This window comes from Mixophyes fleayi, chromosome 8 (genome assembly GCF_038048845.1).
Source record: "Mixophyes fleayi isolate aMixFle1 chromosome 8, aMixFle1.hap1, whole genome shotgun sequence".
Classification (NCBI taxonomy): domain Eukaryota; kingdom Metazoa; phylum Chordata; class Amphibia; order Anura; family Limnodynastidae; genus Mixophyes; species Mixophyes fleayi.
The window spans coordinates 763,324-782,252 of NC_134409.1; the positions used below are offsets into that span (position 1 = coordinate 763,324).

Below are 18,929 nucleotides of genomic sequence, written 5' to 3' on the forward strand. Positions count from 1 at the left end.
CCGCTGCACTCTCTCGCTTTACTCACCTTTCCTGCTCTCACCATTTCCTCACTCCACTTGTTAGCACTTACCATCCCTGATTTCTGTATTACTTTCACCTGTATATTCCACACCTTCTCTAGCTTTATCATGACTTGCTCCTCTCTCACTTCTGTCCTCTCCCTCTATCCCCCTGCTTCCCTTGTCCAACCTTTCCATATTCTTCTTCCTCCTCACTCCCCCCTCTCACTTCCCATCCCCCTCCCCCCATTTCACTTCTCTCTTCTTTTCTGTGCCCCTGATCTGACTCCGTGCCCCCTCCACCATCTCTCCCTCTCTCCTCCTTTTCCCCCCTCACTCCGTTTCCCTCTTGTCCCCTTCACTGCTCTTCTCTCAGCGTCTATGTGCTCCAATCTACCACCTCCCTCTCTTTCCCCCCAGGTAATCTATTCCCTCAGGTCACTCCTACCTTCTGCCTCTCCCATTCAGAAACCCCCTTATCTGCCCCATCTCCACTCCTCCCCCACCTCTTGATCCCCTGCCCTTTGTCTCCTGTCTGCTGACAAATCCCCTCTTATTTCTGCTTCTAGTCCAATTCCAACCCTCTCTTCCTGTCATTCCCCTCGCTCCATATCTTACTCACTCTTGCAGTCGTTCAACCCCAACAATCCACATCTCTCCTCTTCCCACTCTTCCTCTATCCTGTGGTCTCTGGAATGCCAGATCAGTCTGTAACAAATTGACCTCTATCCAATATATCTTTATCTCTAGATCCTTTGCCACCTGGCTCCCTCACTTTCTCTCCTCTGACCTTACCTCCCTCATCTTGGGGGACTTTAATATCCCTACAGACAATCCCTCAGATCCTGCTGCCTCCAAATTTCTCTCCCTCTCCTCCTCCCTTGGTCTCTATCAATGGACCTCCTCTCCCTCCCACCGCTGTGGCCACTCTCTTGATCTGTTTTTTTTCACAACTCGGTACTGTCTCTGACCTCATTAATTCACCTTTTCCTCTCTCGGACCACCATTTCCTCTGTTAGCATCTCTCCTCCCCTCTCACCGTCCACATCCACCAAGGTTACTCTCACCAGGTGTAATCTTGACACAGTTGATCCTACCACTTTCTCCTCCTCCCTTAGCTCGCTTATCTTCCCCATGAACACTCTTTCTTGCCCGGATGAGGCGGTCTTCTTTTTCAATCACACTCTAACCGCTGCACTTGACTCTGTCGCCATCAAGCTTCGTCGGTCTCTGCCGCAACCGTGGCACTCTAAACTTACACGCGATCTTCAAAAATGCTCCCGCAGTGCAGAACAGCTCTGGAGAAAGTCACGCACTCATGCCGACTTCCTCCACTTCAAGTTCATACTTGACTCTTACAGTTCGGCCCTATCCCTCTCTAAACAATCCTTCTTTAAAACTCCTTTCTTTCCAATCCTCCAAACCCAGTTGACTTTTTGCCACCTTCAACTCCCTCCTCTCCCCTCTCCCCCACTCTCTCTGCTGTCGATTTTGCTACCCACTTCACCTCTAAAACTGAGTCTATAGGTCATGACATCTCCCAGCAGTCCTTTCTTACCCCACCCTCTCCCCCCTCCCTGCCCACCTTCTCCTTTCTCCCCTCCTCTTGCTAGCTTACCTCCTTCTCTTCCTTCACTCCGGTATCTGCAGATGAAGTCCATACCCTTCTCTATTCCTCTCACCCCTCCACTAGCCCACAGGACACAATCCCCTCCCACCTCCTCCGCCGCTCCCTCTCTCTTGAAGCCTGCTCCCACCTTGCCCACGTCCTCAACCTATCCCTCTCTTCTGGAATCTTCCCTTCCTCTTTTAAACATGCACTTGTCTCCCCCATACTCAAGAAACCGTCCCGTGGTTATGCCTCTAGACCTAATTACCGCCCTATTTCGCTTCTTCCTTTTGTCTCCAAACTCCTTGAACGGGTTGTCTACAACCGTCTCACCTCCTTTCTCTCTTCTCACTCACTCCTTGACCTGCTCCAATTCAGTTTTCGCCCCCTCCACTCCACTGAAACTGCCCTCATTAAGGTCACTGATGACCTCCTCCTCGCTAAATCCAAAAGATACTACTCCCTTCTTACCCTTCTGGTCCTCTCTGCTGCCTTCGATACCGTTGACCACGCACTCCTTTTGCAAACTCTCAAATCTATAGGCCTCTCCTGGTTTTCCTTTTACCTCACCAACTGCTCCTTCTCAGTCTCTACACATGATTCCACATCCCCCCTCTTCCCTTACCTGTTGGCGTTCCTCAAGGCTCCGTTCTTGGCCCCCTGCTTTTCTCCCTCTACGCCTCCTCCCTAGGTGTCCTCATCCGCTCCGTTGGCCTCCAGTACCACCTCTATGCTGCTGATACCAAAATCTATCTTTCATCCACTGATCTCTCCCCTTCCCTTCTGTCTCGTGTCTCCTGCTGTCTCTCGGCCATCTCATCTTGGATGTCCCAACGCTTCCTTAAATTCAATATTTCCAAGACTGAACTTATCGTCTTCCTCCCTTCCAGGACTCTCCCACCTTCCCCCCCTTTCTATTTCTGTTAATAACACTACCCTCGTTTCTGTCCCTCAAGTCCGATGCCTTGGGGTCATCCTCGATTCCCCCCTCTCCTTCAATCCTCACAATATGTCACTCTCAAAATCCTGCTACTTCCACCTTCGGCATATATCCAAAATTCACCCCTTTCTCACCATGGAAGCTACAAAAACCCTCGTTCACTCGCTTGTAATCTCTCTCCTTGACTACTGTAACCTCCTTCTCTCTGGCCTACTTGATTCTCACCTTGACCCTCTTAAGTCTATCCTCAATGCTGCTGCCCGCCTCATTTTTCTCTCCCGCCGCTCTGTCTCTGCAGTCTCCCTCCAACAGTCACTACATTGGCTCCCCATGGCCTACAGAATTACATTTAAACTCCTCACCATCACCTTTAAAGCTCTTAATCAATCCTTCCCTCCCTACATCTCCAATCTCATCTCTACCTACACTCCTACCCGCCCCCTCCGCTCTGCCTGTGACCACCGCCTACTTCACTGATCACCTCTTCTCACTCCCGTCCCCAGGACGTTGCCCGGGCTGCTCCCCAGCTGTGGAACAATGTTCCACGTTCCATCAGGTTAGCACCTACTCTCCAAGGCTTGAAGCGTGCCCTTAAGACTAATTTCTTTATTCAACTCTATCAGTCCTCCGCCTAACTCCCGTGTCCCGGCTCTCTCCTCCAGTTAGTACCACACTATTTGTGTCTCCCCCTTCCCTTTAGGATGTAAGCTCTCAGGAGCAGGGCCCTCTTTCCTTGTGTGCTCCTTCTATTCCATCACCCCCTGTACCTCTTGGCTGCTTCCCAAGACCTATTTCCTTAAGCTTCGTCCTACTTATCGCTGATTTCTACCATCACTTTCACTCATTGTCCCAGTAATAATTTGATTTGCACCATGTTACCTGTGTATATATTTTTGTTCATTCTGTATCACGGCTCACTGTTTTTGGGGTTATGTATGACGCTGCGGACCCTTTGTAGTGCCTTATAAATTAAAGATAATAATAGAACGAGCACCAATTTCTTGTTTTGTGTGCTATCTCAGTGTTACGGTGTGTCATGTTGTACCAGAATAAGGGTGTCAGATTAGCGTACAGCGATCACTACAGTCCGCTTTCCACCCCCAATGTAACAGACGGCAGAATGTAGTGTTGGATTAGGTCTTGCCCCAGCTCTAGGTCCCTCTCTCCTGGCCGTGGGTTGCTCTCCCAGACACCGCTCGGATCAGACTCTGTAACTGGCATTCCCGGAGCCATCTCTCCTCTTACAGAGGCTAATGTGAATATTCTGAGGGGTATTGCCTCCATCTTTCCCTATATCTATGCAGTGTTTTAGCTTTTTCCACTCAGACTGCTGACCAGAACAGCTTGTCCTACACTGATGAGACCCAATCAGGCTAAAACAGTCCTGGTGAAAGGTTCGGTGCCCCGCTCTAATAACTCACTGGTGGCGTAAATAATCTTATGACATTTCCCAAAAGTCCTTTCTCAACACGTTTGTCTACTACGTCCTCGCTCCCAGTGCTGGACCATCTCCTATTGGCTGAGTGATAAGACTTTGAAGGAGTAGGGTGAAAAGACAATATGACATAACAAACAAACATTCACATAATAAAAACAATAGATAAATTAAATAATACATTTGTAATTTGTACATCAAAAAAGATAATTTATAAGATTGGGGTGGTTTGAGGGGGAGGGCGACATATTTCCAGATCACCTCTTTAGCAATAACAAAACGAAACATTTACACAAGAGAACGATGACATTTATATGATTCTTCCCCTGTTCATAAGTCCTCATGGGTCCCATGGGTGCAGTTACCGCACCCGGAGCAGCTTACAGAAGAACATAGGTCCAAAGTTTGCAGTGAGGCGAGGGAGGACCAGCTCTCCGATGCGGCAGTCTGGGTGAAAATTGAAGGTTTTTCTAAAGATTTCCCGGAAGGAGCGGAGGTTCTGGATCTTGGCGTGAACTCCGTGCTCAGAGGCCGCCAGCTCCAGCGCTCTCTCCACTACACACTCATTCTGGAGCTGAGACAGAGAGCAGGTGGAGTACACCACCTCTCCTCCTGGTGCCACCGCCAGCAGACCGGCACTGTGGGAAAGGAAATAACAAATGGAAATCTGAAGAAAACAGCATACATCCCTACATACATGAGAGTACCCTCTAATATGTGGCAGACGCCCCTCCTCCACAACACTGCCCAATGTGCAGGGCAGCTCCTGGGGATCATATAATGAGGTGCCCATGATTACCAGCACTTTCTTTATTGATGATGGGAATAAGGGTGCACTTACTTCCCACACATCGCTGCTTCATGTTAGCTTATTTTTTTGTTCAATAATGACAAAGTAAAATCTGTTATGGGTTATTTGTCCAATGAGATTAGATTTATCAAATTTTAGGAATGGGAGTGGGGTATCCGATCTTGTTACGCCGTCCCACCCTCTGTGTTACTTTGTTTGTTACCAGTGTCGGAAGAGGTAAAAGGATTGTAACAGGTCTCTGGGGATGTACCAGAGGCAGATGACATACCTGGCTGTCTCACAATCACTTGATGCCTCTAATACATCTCCAGAAACCTCAAGAGACACTTAGCTGGAGAGAGGATGTTGTTGGAGACAAAAACTTAAATTAGAAAAGAGTTTATATAATATTACATGCAGCATTTATAGCTTTATTACTATCCAGATGACTGGGGCAGAGAAGCAGGAACCCTGGGGTAATACTCTGACCTAGGTGGTAAGTACTTACACCAAGAGCCTGGTCTGCAGCAGGGGCAGCATCTGACGCTCCTTTGTCCTCATACGATGGAAGATGTTGTTCTCCTCCTCTAGAAGTGAATGTCGGTCTGTGGTACATGGAGCGTCAACCAGGACCTGCAGATACAAGTAGTCATTATATTCCAAGACTATACAGGGTACAGTGGTGGGAGGGGCCTTATATGCTGCTGTGACATCATCGTGGGTGGGTCGTGGGAGTGGCCTATATGCAGGGGCCGGACGTTCCGGATTATGCTCATCACACACAGAACCCAACTTATTCTTTACAATAAGACGTATTGTCTGGTATTCACAGATTAGGAGCTAATCAATATGAAGAATGGAGAAAAGTCACATTTATTAGACACAGTCATATGAATGGAAAAAGTAAAGTAAATGCAGTATTTATACCGGTACATCAACACGTCACTTCCTCAGACCCTCCCATGTGACGGACAGGTACAGGTACAAGTTACAATTCCCTGTCATCCACGCTGCTAATCGTGTACTCTGTGCTGTACGGACTAACAGGAACTGACCCTGTCATATACGCCTTCCTCTGGCCAGGCTGTTCCGTCCCACGAGGTCACGCGCACTCTGTCCTGTGTACGCAAATCCTGGGGGATGTAGGACTGCAGGACTCTGCGCAGGCGGTTGCAGCGGGAAATAGAGGAGTCATTAGTTGCCAGATATCCTGTAATAGAGATATATCAGAGCCTTAACCTTCTCATTGCCAGAACGCTTCACTGCTGTATGTAGTACATTATGCATGGGGGCGGATGTATGCTGTATGCAGTACATTATACATGGGGGATACGCTCTATGTAGTATATTACACATGGGGGATACGCTGTATGCAGTATATTATACATGGGGTGTATGCTGTATGTAGTACATTATACATGAGGGGGGGGGATACGCTGTATGTAGTATATTATACATGGGGGATACGCTGTATGTAGTACATTACATATAGGGGGTGTATGCTGTATGTAGTACATTATACATGGGGGATGCGCTGTATGTAGTATATTATACATGGGGGATGCGCTGTATGTAGTATATTATACATGGGGGATACGCTGTATGTAGTATATTATACATGGCGGATACGCTGTATGTAGTACATTATACATGGGGGATACGCGGTATGTAGTACATTATACATGGGGGATACGCTGTATGTAGTACATTATACATGGGGGATATGCTGTATGTAGTATATTATACATGGGGGATACGCTGTATGTAGTACATTACACATAGGGTGTGTATGCTGTATGTAGTATATTATACATGGGGGATACGCTGTATGTAGTACATTACACATAGGGGGTGTATGCTGTATGTAGTACATTATACATGAGGGGGGGGGGATACGCTGTATGTAGTACATTATACATGGGGGATGCGCTGTATGTAGTATATTATACATGGGGGATACACTGTATGATTTTAGAAAGACAACAACCACCCTTTACATGGGGTAATTACAGAGAGCCTCTTACTGCAGTCCTTCATCAGCAGCGCCAGCGTCTTCCCCCCCGGAGCCGCGCACAAGTCTAGAACACTGTGTTCCGGCTGGACATTGAGGGCCAGGACAGGAAGGAGCGAGGCTGCGTCTAGTAGATAATATTCCAGGAGCCCCAGGATGTCAGACCTGCGACAGAGGCAAATTTCTATATCACAATGATGCGGTTATAAGACCACGTAATCATGTTTATTGATGTATAGCAGAAGTGGCCCTTTAATACTACACTTATCTCTGCTCCATCTGTAGAACAAAACTGTCCTACAGGAACAAGAGGAATATAATCCATAGAAGAATTAACCTGTAAACCTTCCAGGTTCTGTGTCCATACATATAATATTTTGACTGGGGTACACCTTAGTAATGGGCGCTCTGTGTATTTACTCACTGAACCAAGCCATATAAATCACATTGAATTAAGTAAAGGAAGGTTGAAAATCTGGTCACCCAAAGCTGAAACTAAACCCTGCGGCAGATTTAGGATTTCTGCAATTAAGGTGGAAGTATAACACTGTACCTAGCTGGGGGGAAGCGGCTGATGTCACCTCGCGGGTACGTGTAACATGTGAGGTTCGAGGTGTTCACAATAATTTCTGTCTCCTGTCCTGTGCTGTGTGTCTTGTGAGGAAACGTGTCTGCTGAGAGCCTGTCTGTATCCTCCATGACCCCCAGAGGCTGTGACTGCGCCATTACATCGTAGGCCTCACACAGAAAGTCGCTGGCATTTAAAGAACTGAGTTTTGAGATGACGGCCTCCTTTCTGGAGAAGTTATTGATGAGAGCTCCGTACTTCTGTTCTGAGAGGAGGCTGATGCGGATTGAAGGCCAGAGGTCACCAAACTGCACACTGTAGTTCATATCAAAATACTGCAGAGCAAGTCTGGAACACGTGACTTGTGGGAGACTGGTGGCCTAGAAGATATTATATAGATTATTAATAAAGAAATAGCAACATTACTGGATCCATGACGGAAACATCACTTTCTCTCACCTTCAACCAGCTATATATAAATACATTACGCTGTGAGCTACCACTATGAGATGAGATTATTACCCCCTCCCCCTCTTCATCAAAGGACGAGAATGCCTGCTGAACCCCCATGTTTTTACAGTGCCAATAGCCAGCTTTCTTTAAGGTACATGGTGGGTTGGTGGGTTGGGGGGGGGGTCTGATGGGAGATCTTTTGACAGATGGGATTCAATTTTAGAGGTGATGTGGGTGGCAAAATCCAGGATTGGGAGGGCCGAGAAGGGGGGCACTGAAGGTGGCCCAGAGCGCAGCAAGGTTGGGTGACTGGGAAGAAATTAGAGACTTAAAGTTGGGCTGTTTAGAGAGACAGCCGAGCTGTAAGACGAGAGAGTAAATTGAAGTGGAGGAAGTCGGCATGAGGGTGAGATTATCTCCAGTGAAGCATTTTTGGATTGTTGACGGCTCTGAGCAGCGTCCGGGCTGCAGAGCCCAGGGCAGAGGTGAGGGAGACGGTCTGATCAGTAATATGTGAGGGGAACAGCAGATGTCTGGGTCAGGGAACCTGGCAGGAGGATAGGGGGGGGGTCCATAGGAGGAGAACTGGGGTGAGGGAGACGGTCTGATCAGTAATATGAAGGGAACAGCAGATGTCTGGGTCAGGGAACCTGGGGTGACTTTAGGAGGCTGAAGGACAGATGTAGTCGGAGAGAGGGAGAGTTGGTAAAGTCAGAGCTGGGACAAGAACAGAATGATGGAGAGGAGGCTCCAGTGCAGGATGTCCAGAGAGAGACTCAATGAGGAGGAGATGGGGGGACAGCAGTTTATTGCACAGTAAAGGTGGGGGCAGGAGGATGGGGGGGGGGGGGGGCAGGGGTCCATGGGAGGGGAGCTGGGGTGGGGTGGCTGCCGTTGGGGCCACTGGTCCATGCCTGGGGTGCGGGTCTGGACGGGGCCAGCATTAAGGATGCTCATGGGGGGAGGGGGTAATAATTAGCGGGGCTCCCGGGATGGTACGGGGTCCTCACAGCGCCCCCTCCCCCGCACACACCCATTTCTTCTTGTATTTGTATCTGCAGAATGTCAGGTTCGGGATCCTCAGTCTCCGGAGCAGAAGCATCGCCGCTATGGCCGCCGCCATCTTACTGTGCAGCGGAAATAATCTTCCGGGCAGACACAGAGCGCGACACATAGAGTTCCGGACACCGAGACCGCGACTTATAGGGGGGACACAACCCCCCATGTATTATACCTGGCTGATAGTTATATATCTACCTGTCATTATACCTGGCTGATAGTTATATATCTCCTGTCATTATACCTGGCTGATAGTTATATATCTCCTGTCATTATACCTGGCTGATAGTTATATATCTCCTGTCATTATACCTGGCTGATAGTTTTATATCTTCTGTCATTATACCTGGCTGATAGTTATATATCTACCTGTCATTATACCTGGCTGATAGTTATATATCTCCTGTCATTATACCTGGCTGATAGTTTTATATCTTCTGTCATTATACCTGGCTGATAGTTATACATCTACCTGTCATTATACCTGGCTGATAGTTATATATCTCCTGTCATTATACCTGGCTGATAGTTTTATATCTTCTGTCATTATACCTGGCTGATAGTTATACATCTACCTGGCTGATAGTTATATATCTACCTGTCATTATACCTGGCTGATAGTTATACACCTACCTGTCATTATACCTGGCTGATAGTTATACACCTACCTGTCATTATACCTGGCTGATAGTTATACATCTACCTGTCATTATACCTGGCTGATAGTTATACATCTACCTGGCTGATAGTTATATATCTACCTGTCATTATACCTGGCTGATAGTTATACACCTACCTGTCATTATACCTGGCTGATAGTTATACACCTACCTGTCATTATACTTGGCCGGTACTTGTATGGGGACAGTGTTTAGCATTATATCTGGACAATCATTATAACATGAGAGTACTTACCTGTTACAGTATCCAGCTACAGCCAGAGGGAAAGTATCTACCTTGGGCCATCTACGTTAATAGACTGAGAGAAACAGGCCATTATATGGACAGAAATACTGGACATATAGCTCATGTAGAGTTGTGCAAACTACTAGATTTTGCATATAATACTCAGCCCCTTATTGCGCATGAGCAGTACATTAATGTACACATACGTTCATATTCACTTACACGTCACTGGCTTCAATACTCTCTACTTACGTAGACACATTCGTTCAACCTATAGTGGTATAAAGGACACCACACCCATCCTCATCCTGGATTCACTGACATGGGAATCAGATTATTTATTCACAACCTACGACATGAAGTACTTATATACCTGTATTACATACCACACACGCTGTAACCATGTGAAACACTTTCTATCAACCATAGGCAATATAGAACCAGAGCAAATTGGTTTTAACATCAAGGACATTTATTTTGATGCACAATTTATTTTGGTTGGGGGAGTTCAATGGTACAGACCAATGGTACAGCCATGGGGACAAACTTTGCCCCCAGTTTTGCAAGCTCATATATGGCAAAATGGGAAGATGACTAGATTTGGGGTAATAACCTCTATACAGAACATCTCACACATGTGGCATAGGTACCAAGATGATGTCCTCATAGTCTGGAAAGGAGGACGGGCTCTTTTGGAGAATTTTATAATGTACATAAACTTCAATGTGGTCACAGCCGATATCAGCAAAAATCATATTGCATTTTTAGATTTGTAAATTTTTCAAAATATCCAATTATGTACTAAAACATTTAATAAACCTGTGGACTGCCATGTTTTTTTCCAGCTTCTTGTAACCGCTACAAAAAATGGCAGCTAACACTCCTAAGGCTGAGTTCAAACAAGTTCAGAGAAACTCTTCTGAAGTTTCCTCATATATTTGAATGGCACTGACCTTATGAAAAAATTCTAAGAGAGGAACTATGACATCAATGAGGTTGAAAAAAGTTCATGTTTAAAAGATCTACTACCAAAAAAATCTAAAGTAGTCTAGAAGAGAACCCCAAATTTAAGACAAAACTTGTTTGCAGTTTTATAAAAGAAAACGATGCAGGGAATAACGCTGGTTAAACGAACAGACAGGGTTTGTTTTCATTGTAAAAATTACCATATTGTAAAATCACAGTCCCACATCTAACGTGAAGAGATATCTTTTCAATTTTCAAGTAAGCAGAAATGAGGGGAAAGATAAGATTACGTGTGAATCTAAAGGATTTACAATCATAAATGATCAAAACGATCAAACGGAACGTTGACAATAAAACCCCTTGATCTGAACTTTATGTGACTACAGAGACTGAAACAACCGGGAAGGGAGGGGATTATCTCAGAGAGAATCCAGATAGATTTTTAATTTGCAAACCTTGGCCCCTGATGGACTGAACATAGAGTTGGATCTTAATTCTTCTCTAGATGAAGGTCTGCAATGCTTTTCTTAGCCATACAGTTTGGTTTACATTCAACTTTCAACCAATCCCCTCATTTTCCAGGATACACCGTGGGACTCCTTGTCGGACTCTCACTGCTGCTGAAGTCACTGTGGTCTTGATCCAGGGCGTTGATGTCAGTTGTAGTAAGAGTAGTACACGTGTCATGTGCATGGTTCTTATAGAATTTCACTAGGATTTTAAGGACATTAATATGGTAGATGATTATGTATCTTTCATATGATTGTGTGAAGATTTGTATATGTTTATTTATAGCCAGATTGTTTTTCTATTAATACTGAGTCCTCAGCTTTATATTACGTTACTCTTTTCCACATTATATGTAACCTGTTCATAGGGCTGGACTGGTGATTCTTGTATTACACAGAATATTGTGTATTAGGGTCTGTACATGTCAGGGTCACCATCTCTCCGCTATATGTACTTCCCCTGTCTATAAGGAGACTGGATGAATGGTAGGACTATCCCCAGAAGTGGTTTATCTGGGATGAACTTAAGAACAGCGGCAGCATCATGTTCAGCTACATTCCAATTCAGTGATGACTTTCTGTGGCGAGGGGGGTACCTGTCACTACTAATAGATGTAAAGCCCATCTGGACCCTCCTCGCATCGGAAGAACGCCGGTGGCACCTCCCCAGTGTTCCTAAATATTACAATGTAGCTAATATGTGTTATGTTTAACTGTTGAATTGTGTATAATTTCCCTTGGGGCACACTTTCTGTAGGACTACGGTAGCCGGACAGCCGTTATCAGAGCCTCCATCAGCTGGAACTATACAACCTGGTAAAAACGCAACCGAAGAAGGTTAACTCTGGGAGGGCACCTTGCCGTCTTTAAGAGTGATTATGCCCTTTTGTTTGAGGCGATTGGAAGGCACTGTAAGGACCCCTTATCTAAAGCCATCCACAGGGCGTCCTATACTAAAGGGACAGATACTGGGCCCCACAACAACTCCTAAGTTAGTTCAATCAGCCCAAGATAAGAGTCTGCCCCCGACACCCAACATGCAATATAGTGGGACCAGAAGGAAGCATAAAAAGTGGTGTCCAGCGATGAGACTTGTGCTACAGGGACCAGAGGCTGTGGGAACTGGCTCTACCTGCTCCTGTGATGTGTGCTGGACGATAGCAGGACAACACTTCTACTGGACCTCTAGTAAACTGAACAAGCAGCTGAGCACTGAGTGTACCCAGATGGAGCTCATTCAGTGATACATATATTGGAGTTGTGCTATTTACCTTCCATATTATAATTGTACAGAGCTACTGTCTACTTGCTCATATGGGTTATAGTTCTGCGTGTGAACAATTTCTGGTTACATAACTGTAATATTCTTTAGACATTTGCTGTGGTCTGAAAACGCATCTCACATCCAGAATAGAGACGGGTATTAAACATCCCGGTAAACGCTGACTTGGTGCCGGAGACATTGCGGTTTACCCCGATACGCTTTCTGCTAGTCGATAGGTGCTGTGATCCTGACTTCACTTTCTTGGATTTGGAAACTAGTTTGTTTCTCTCAGTCTGGTTAAAGACCCCAGAACCTGAACAGCAAACCCGTCCCAGCAGCCTCCTACAGAACCAGAGTCCTAAGCATTGGTTTTATCGACCCCAGCATCAAGTACATAACAGATGTTCGTCCACTATAAATTCATCCTTTTCATCTTACAGCGCTGTCCTTTCAATTGCCAAACATTCTTCAAATCTCTAATATGCACCCAGTCTTTAACCCACATCGCCTCTCCGCCACCTTCATCTAACTTCTCTGCTCACCTGGACCTCCTCCATCACAGCCCATGATTTTACTCAGGTCAAATTCCACTCACTCCACCCACCTTCACCTACACTCCCCCATCCACTCTTCATTCATTCATCATCACCATTTATTTATATAGCGCCACTGATTCTGCAGCGTAGTACAGAGCACTCATTCACATCAGTCCCTGTCCCATTGGAGCTTACAGTCTAAATTCCCTAAGACAGACAGACAGACGTGAATTTTGATAGCAGCCAATTAACCTACCAGTATGTTTTTTTTGGACTGTGGGAGGAAACCAGAGCACCCGGAGGAAACCCACGAGAACACGGAGAACATACAAACTCCACACAGATAAGGCCATGGACGGGAATTGAACTCATGACCCCAGCACTGTGAGGCAGAAGTGCTAACCACTAAGTCACCGTTCATTCTCTCCAGTAACGGAAGACAAAGTCTCTACACTTATCTCAACCTATTCCCTCCCAACTTCTCCGCACCGTCTCCTCCACTGCATGCCAACCTCTAGCTCACCTCTTGAGCCTCTCTTTCCACTGGCACATTTCCATCCTACTTTAAACAAGCACTCATCTCACCAATTCTAAAGAAACCATCTCTCGATCCAGCCTCCTGCTATCTGGTATTCTGACACCCATATATCCACACCAATCCATCTTAAATGCTGCTGCAGGACTGATCTTCCTCTCACCACTGTACAAAGCCATCCACTGGCTCCTTGTGTCCTCCAGAATACAATTCAAATTACTCATCCTCAACTACAAAGCCCTAAACAACAACCCTTCATACATCTCAAATTAAAGTACTGTCCCTCCTGCCCTCTTAGATCTACCTCTGACCTGCGCCTTGTCTCTTCTCGGGTAACCACCTCTCACTCCCGCCTACCAGACTTCTTCCGCGCGGCTCCCCACTTATGGAATTCCCTATTATGCTCAATCAGACTTTCCCACAGCCTTCAAAGCCTTAGACGCTCTCTGAAAAACCCATCTCTTCTTTAAAGCTTACCCTATCCCCGACAACACTAATGCACCCTCAGTTGTCCCAGTCTCCACTCTGAGCCACATTTACTCCTCTTGTTTCAGCTGTGACCTCTTCCACTTACAATTTAAGCTCTCTAATGAGCAGGGTCCTCCATGCCCTGTTTTCATGTCTGAGTTTGTTTTGTCTGCCACGTATGTACTGTTTTCCCTACTGTACAGCGCTGCGGAGCACTGTGGCTCCTTACAAATCTACGATAACAACAGAACTCACTGAACATTCATTATAGTCTGCGGGCCCAGGAGCATTTGGAAACTGACCATAGAACCAGCGATAGGCGACTCCTACATGTGTTTTTGTACATATTACAGAGTAATCTGTGTACAGTGAGGGTTTTCGGGCACGAGAGCACATACACACAATGCTTAATGTGGATTTTCTCAAATCACTCAACATGAATATGCTACTAAGCCTGGAGTATAACGAGCGCCTGACTGGTCAGTACATATTCTACGTCAGATCCCACCAGTGCAACTAACAGGGGAAAAATAACTTGTACTTTTCCTAACAAAAAAAAAAAAGGAAGGTACTCTGACTGGTAGATGTGCCGATGTGTGCAACAATATCAGGGAGGAACCTGACAAGTCAAACAATAAATATCAGAGGAATTTTCACTTTTGAGTAAACACGTAACAATATTTATTAATTAACGAGAACATAAGTGCGTGGATACTGAGCGGGGCACATTGGATCCTACACAGACAGGACGTTCAGGAGATACATTCCATAGGATGAGTTACAGCGAGCGGAGAGGTTCTACTTCAGGTGTTTGAAGAGTTTATGAGCCACCTAAACGGAGAAACATAAAATAATCAGACTATTTATTAGTTTTCCTCTTGCACGCATACAGAATCGCCGGGAGATTTAAACAGAAACGTAGATGTCAGAAGACAAAAATAGGACATTAACCCATAATTTACTGACCATTGTGTAACCAACATTTTAGATAATAATCTTTCCACATACATTGACATGGCTCCTTCGTGCAACTACTTGTTTTATAATAATCTGAACACGTCCAATATTTCATTTTATAGGACGTAGGAGACGGATCTCCCTTAATGTAGAAATAAGAATTTGAGCAGAAACATTCCCAGTAACTGCTAGTAAAATATCCGACACAGAGGTCCGGCATAAAAACATTTTCGCACTCTGACAGAACTGGGGAAGTGAGAAGTTGCTGGTAAGGGACTAGCTGTGTGGAGTCAGTAACCAGCTGCCATTTCTGACCTGCCCCAGAGTGATGAGAGATAAAGTGATGAGAGACCATTCTACTAAACAGTCAAAACGTCATCAAGTATTTTCGGAAACCTCCAATTAACATAGGATGAGGCTGCATAGGGTTAATAAAAGGAGTTGACCAGCTTTAATATAACCCGAGCACCCTCCATGTTTTTCCAAAAAGCCTGGACCTTTATGGCAGAGTTTGGACAGCACAGCAGGATAGAGACCCAGTTTGTTGCACATAAACACATCAATTACTTCTATCCTCTACTTGAGACCATTTTACCATTACTGAGCATGTGTCAAAGTTACACTTCCCAGTAATGTGCTCCACAAGTGAGGATTAGTTCTAGACTTACACAGTGGTCCCTGGCATGGAGAAATTCAAACAGTTCCTCTGTGCACTCCTCTTCTGTGTGTGAACGCGAGTTCACCCGAGTCTCGCACAGATCCAGCGTCTCTCGGGCCTTCACACACTTCTCACTCTTCTCACAGTGCTCTCTGACTGCTGTTATGGGGTCCTGCGGAGACACCAGGAGAGAACACAATGTACAGGTGGCTGATCCATAACTCCCCAATAATGAGTATTAAACAGCTGCACTATCACTGGGGGCAGAATATTAATACCCTTCACCCAGATGGTCACACAGCCACGGTTGGAAAAACGGACGACATTTTGGAGGGTGGTGTGAGCGGGGCCACCATGAAGGAGGAGACTGCGGCTTCTTGTTGGTCCTCCCTCACACGTCCACCAGTTTAGTGCAGGTCTATATAGATAATCCCTAGAACACAGAAGATAACTGCAGACCATCAGGCACCACGACTACCAGGATCCTGAGGTCTGACACCCCAGCTATAATTTCCAGTAATATCTTCCCCCACACTGCTAAACTATTACACAACCCCCAGGACTGGGGGGGGGGGGGTATAAAGGTCACACACCCACATGACCCCAGGACTAGGGGGGGTATAAAGGTCACACACCCACATGACCCCAGGACTAGGGGGGTATAAAGGTCACACACCCACATGACCCCAGGACTAGGGGGGGTATAAAGGTCACACACCCACATGACCCCAGGACTAGGGGGGGTATAAAGGTCACACACCCACATGACCCCAGGACTAGGGGGGGTATAAAGGTCACACACCCACATGACCCCAGGACTAGGGGGGGTATAAAGGTCACACACCCACATGACCCCAGGACTAGGGGGGGTATAAAGGTCACACACCCACATGACCCCAGGACTAGGGGGGGTATAAAGGTCACACACCCACATGACCCCAGGACTAGGGGGGGTATAAAGGTCACACACCCACATGACCCCAGGACTAGGGGGGTATAAAGGTCACACACCCACATGACCCCAGGACTAGGGGGGGTATAAAGGTCACACACCCACATGACCCCAGGACTAGGGGGGTATAAAGGTCACACACCCACATGACCCCAGGACTAGGGGGGGTATAAAGGTCACACACCCTCATGACCCCAGGACTGACACATTAGAGACAAAGGGGTAACATTTATTAAGACTGGTGTGTAGGGAAAAAGGTGCTGTAATAGCAGCCAGGTTATGCCATTAATGTATTTGCTGGATTATAGCAGCGGTTTCCCCTGCACCAGTTTCTCTATAGGGAACAGGGATTGGGATACTCCACTTACCACTAGGTCTTCCTCTTCCTCCTCTTCTTCCTCCTGTAATCAAAGCAAGTGATGGATGATATGGGAAAACATAACGGGACAGTGTGTGTGTGTGTGTGTGTGTATATGTGTGTATATATGTGTGTGTATATATATATATGAGTGTGTGTGTGTATATATATATATATATGTGTATATATATATATATATATATATATATATATATATATATATATATATATATATATATATATATATATGTGTGTGTGTGTGTGTGTGTGTGTGTGTGTATATATGTATATATATTACACACAGTAATGTACACAGCTCCCACGGATACACTTTAATATACATGTACAGAGGACACACGCACCTCACAGTGCCACCTCCATCTGTACAGACTCTCACCTGCTCAGGTTCCTCGGGCTCTCCGGCCCAAACCTTCTCCACACCCAGCACCATGATCTCACCCGGAGCCGCTACGAGAAGGACAAGCGGGGTCAGAAGCCGGAAATACGTCACGAAGCCACGCCCCAGCCAGGGAGTAACTGTCTCATTATACCGTCAGCGCCATTTTCCCGTGGGTTACTCCCTAGAGGTCTCCATAAAAATGTCGGCATGCTGAAGATGTCACGCCCATCCTAGAGACTGTGAGCTCTAGTGCCTTGTCACGTGACTGAAGCTTTTACAGCTCTCAGTGTGCGCGCGCTGCGCTCACGTGATGCGGAGGCTGCTGAGCTCAGAGAGTGGTCGGAACAGTTCCTGTGCTTACATTTATTATATCATATTCCATTGTATTTATATTATATTGTGTCAGTGCATAGTATATACTACATTATTATATTACAACCATGGCCTGATCTGTGTGGAATTTGTATGTTCTCCGGGTGCTCCGGTTTCCTCCCACACTCCAAAAACATACTGGTAGGTTCATTGGCTGGTATCAAATTGACCCTAGTCTGTGTGTCTGTGTGTGTGTCTGTCTGTCTGTGTGTGTGTTTGGGAATTTAGATTGTAAGCTCCAATGGGGCAGGGACTGATGTGAATGAGTTCTCTGTACAGCGCTGCGGAATCAGTGGCGCTATATAAATAAATGATGATGATGATACAAGCCAATAGTATGTTGTACACCAGGCAGCAGTGATGGAAAACATGAAAAAGAGTAAAAAGCGAGGTCATGTCTGCACTGCAGCTGCGCCCCCTGTTGTACCATCTTCTGTCTGGTCCCTCCAGACACCACCGAGCATCCCCTCCATCTTCTGTCTGGTCCCTCCAGACACCACCCCTACATCCACCACCGAGCAACCCCCCCATCCCCTCCATCTTCTGTCTGGTCCCTCCAGACACCACCCCTACATCCACCACCGAGCAACCCCCCCATCCCCTCCATCTTCTGTCTGGTCCCTACAGACACCACCTCTACATCCACCACCGAGCAACCCCCCCATCCCCTCCATCTTCTGTCTGGTCCCTACAGACACCACCCCTACATCCACCACCGAGCAACCCCCCCATCCCCTCCATCTTCTGTCTGGTCCCTACAGACACCACCCCTACATCCACCACCGAGCAACCCCCCCCATCCCCTCCATCTTCTGTCTGGTCCCTACAGACACCACCCCTACATCCACCACCGAGCAACCCCCCCATCCCCTCCATCTTCTGTCTGGTCCCTCCAGACACCACCCCTACATCCACCACCGAGCAACCCCCCCATCCCCTCCATCTTCTGTCTGGTCCCTACAGACACCACCCCTACATCCACCACCGAGCAACCCCCCCCATCCCCTCCATCTTCTGTCTGGTCCCTACAGACACCACCCCTACATCCACCACCGAGCAACCCCCCCATCCCCTCCATCTTCTGTCTGGTCCCTCCAGACACCACCCCTACATCCACCACCGAGCAACCCCCCCCATCCCCTCCATCTTCTGTCTGGTCCCTACAGACACCACCCCTACATCC

General features: G+C 46.6%; 2 protein-coding genes across 3 annotated transcripts; both read right to left on the bottom strand.

Moving 5' to 3' along the window:
* Positions 1–4,154: 4,154 nt before the first annotated feature.
* Positions 4,155–8,954, bottom strand: NSUN4 (NOP2/Sun RNA methyltransferase 4). The gene is made up of 6 exons (XM_075181555.1): positions 8,840–8,954; positions 7,339–7,733; positions 6,799–6,950; positions 5,830–5,984; positions 5,283–5,407; positions 4,155–4,622 (listed from the first exon to the last, which is right to left on the bottom strand). Exons 1-6 carry the CDS (start codon positions 8,927–8,929, stop codon positions 4,346–4,348), a joined length of 1,194 nt encoding a protein of 397 aa, XP_075037656.1. The 5' UTR covers positions 8,930–8,954; the 3' UTR covers positions 4,155–4,345.
* A 5,752-nt stretch (positions 8,955–14,706) lies between these two features.
* Positions 14,707–17,508, bottom strand: UQCRH (ubiquinol-cytochrome c reductase hinge protein). Of its 2 annotated transcripts, none has more exons than XM_075181556.1 (4): positions 17,372–17,508; positions 16,985–17,017; positions 15,675–15,836; positions 14,707–14,880 (listed from the first exon to the last, which is right to left on the bottom strand). In XM_075181556.1, the coding sequence occupies exons 1-4, from the start codon at positions 17,423–17,425 to the stop codon at positions 14,848–14,850; spliced, it is 282 nt and encodes a 93-aa protein (XP_075037657.1). In that variant the 5' UTR covers positions 17,426–17,508; the 3' UTR covers positions 14,707–14,847. The 2 variants fall into 2 exon arrangements, with proteins under 2 accessions (XP_075037657.1, XP_075037658.1); XM_075181557.1 differs by having other exon boundaries at positions 16,985–17,014; positions 17,372–17,506.
* Between the last annotated feature and the right edge of the window lie 1,421 nt (positions 17,509–18,929).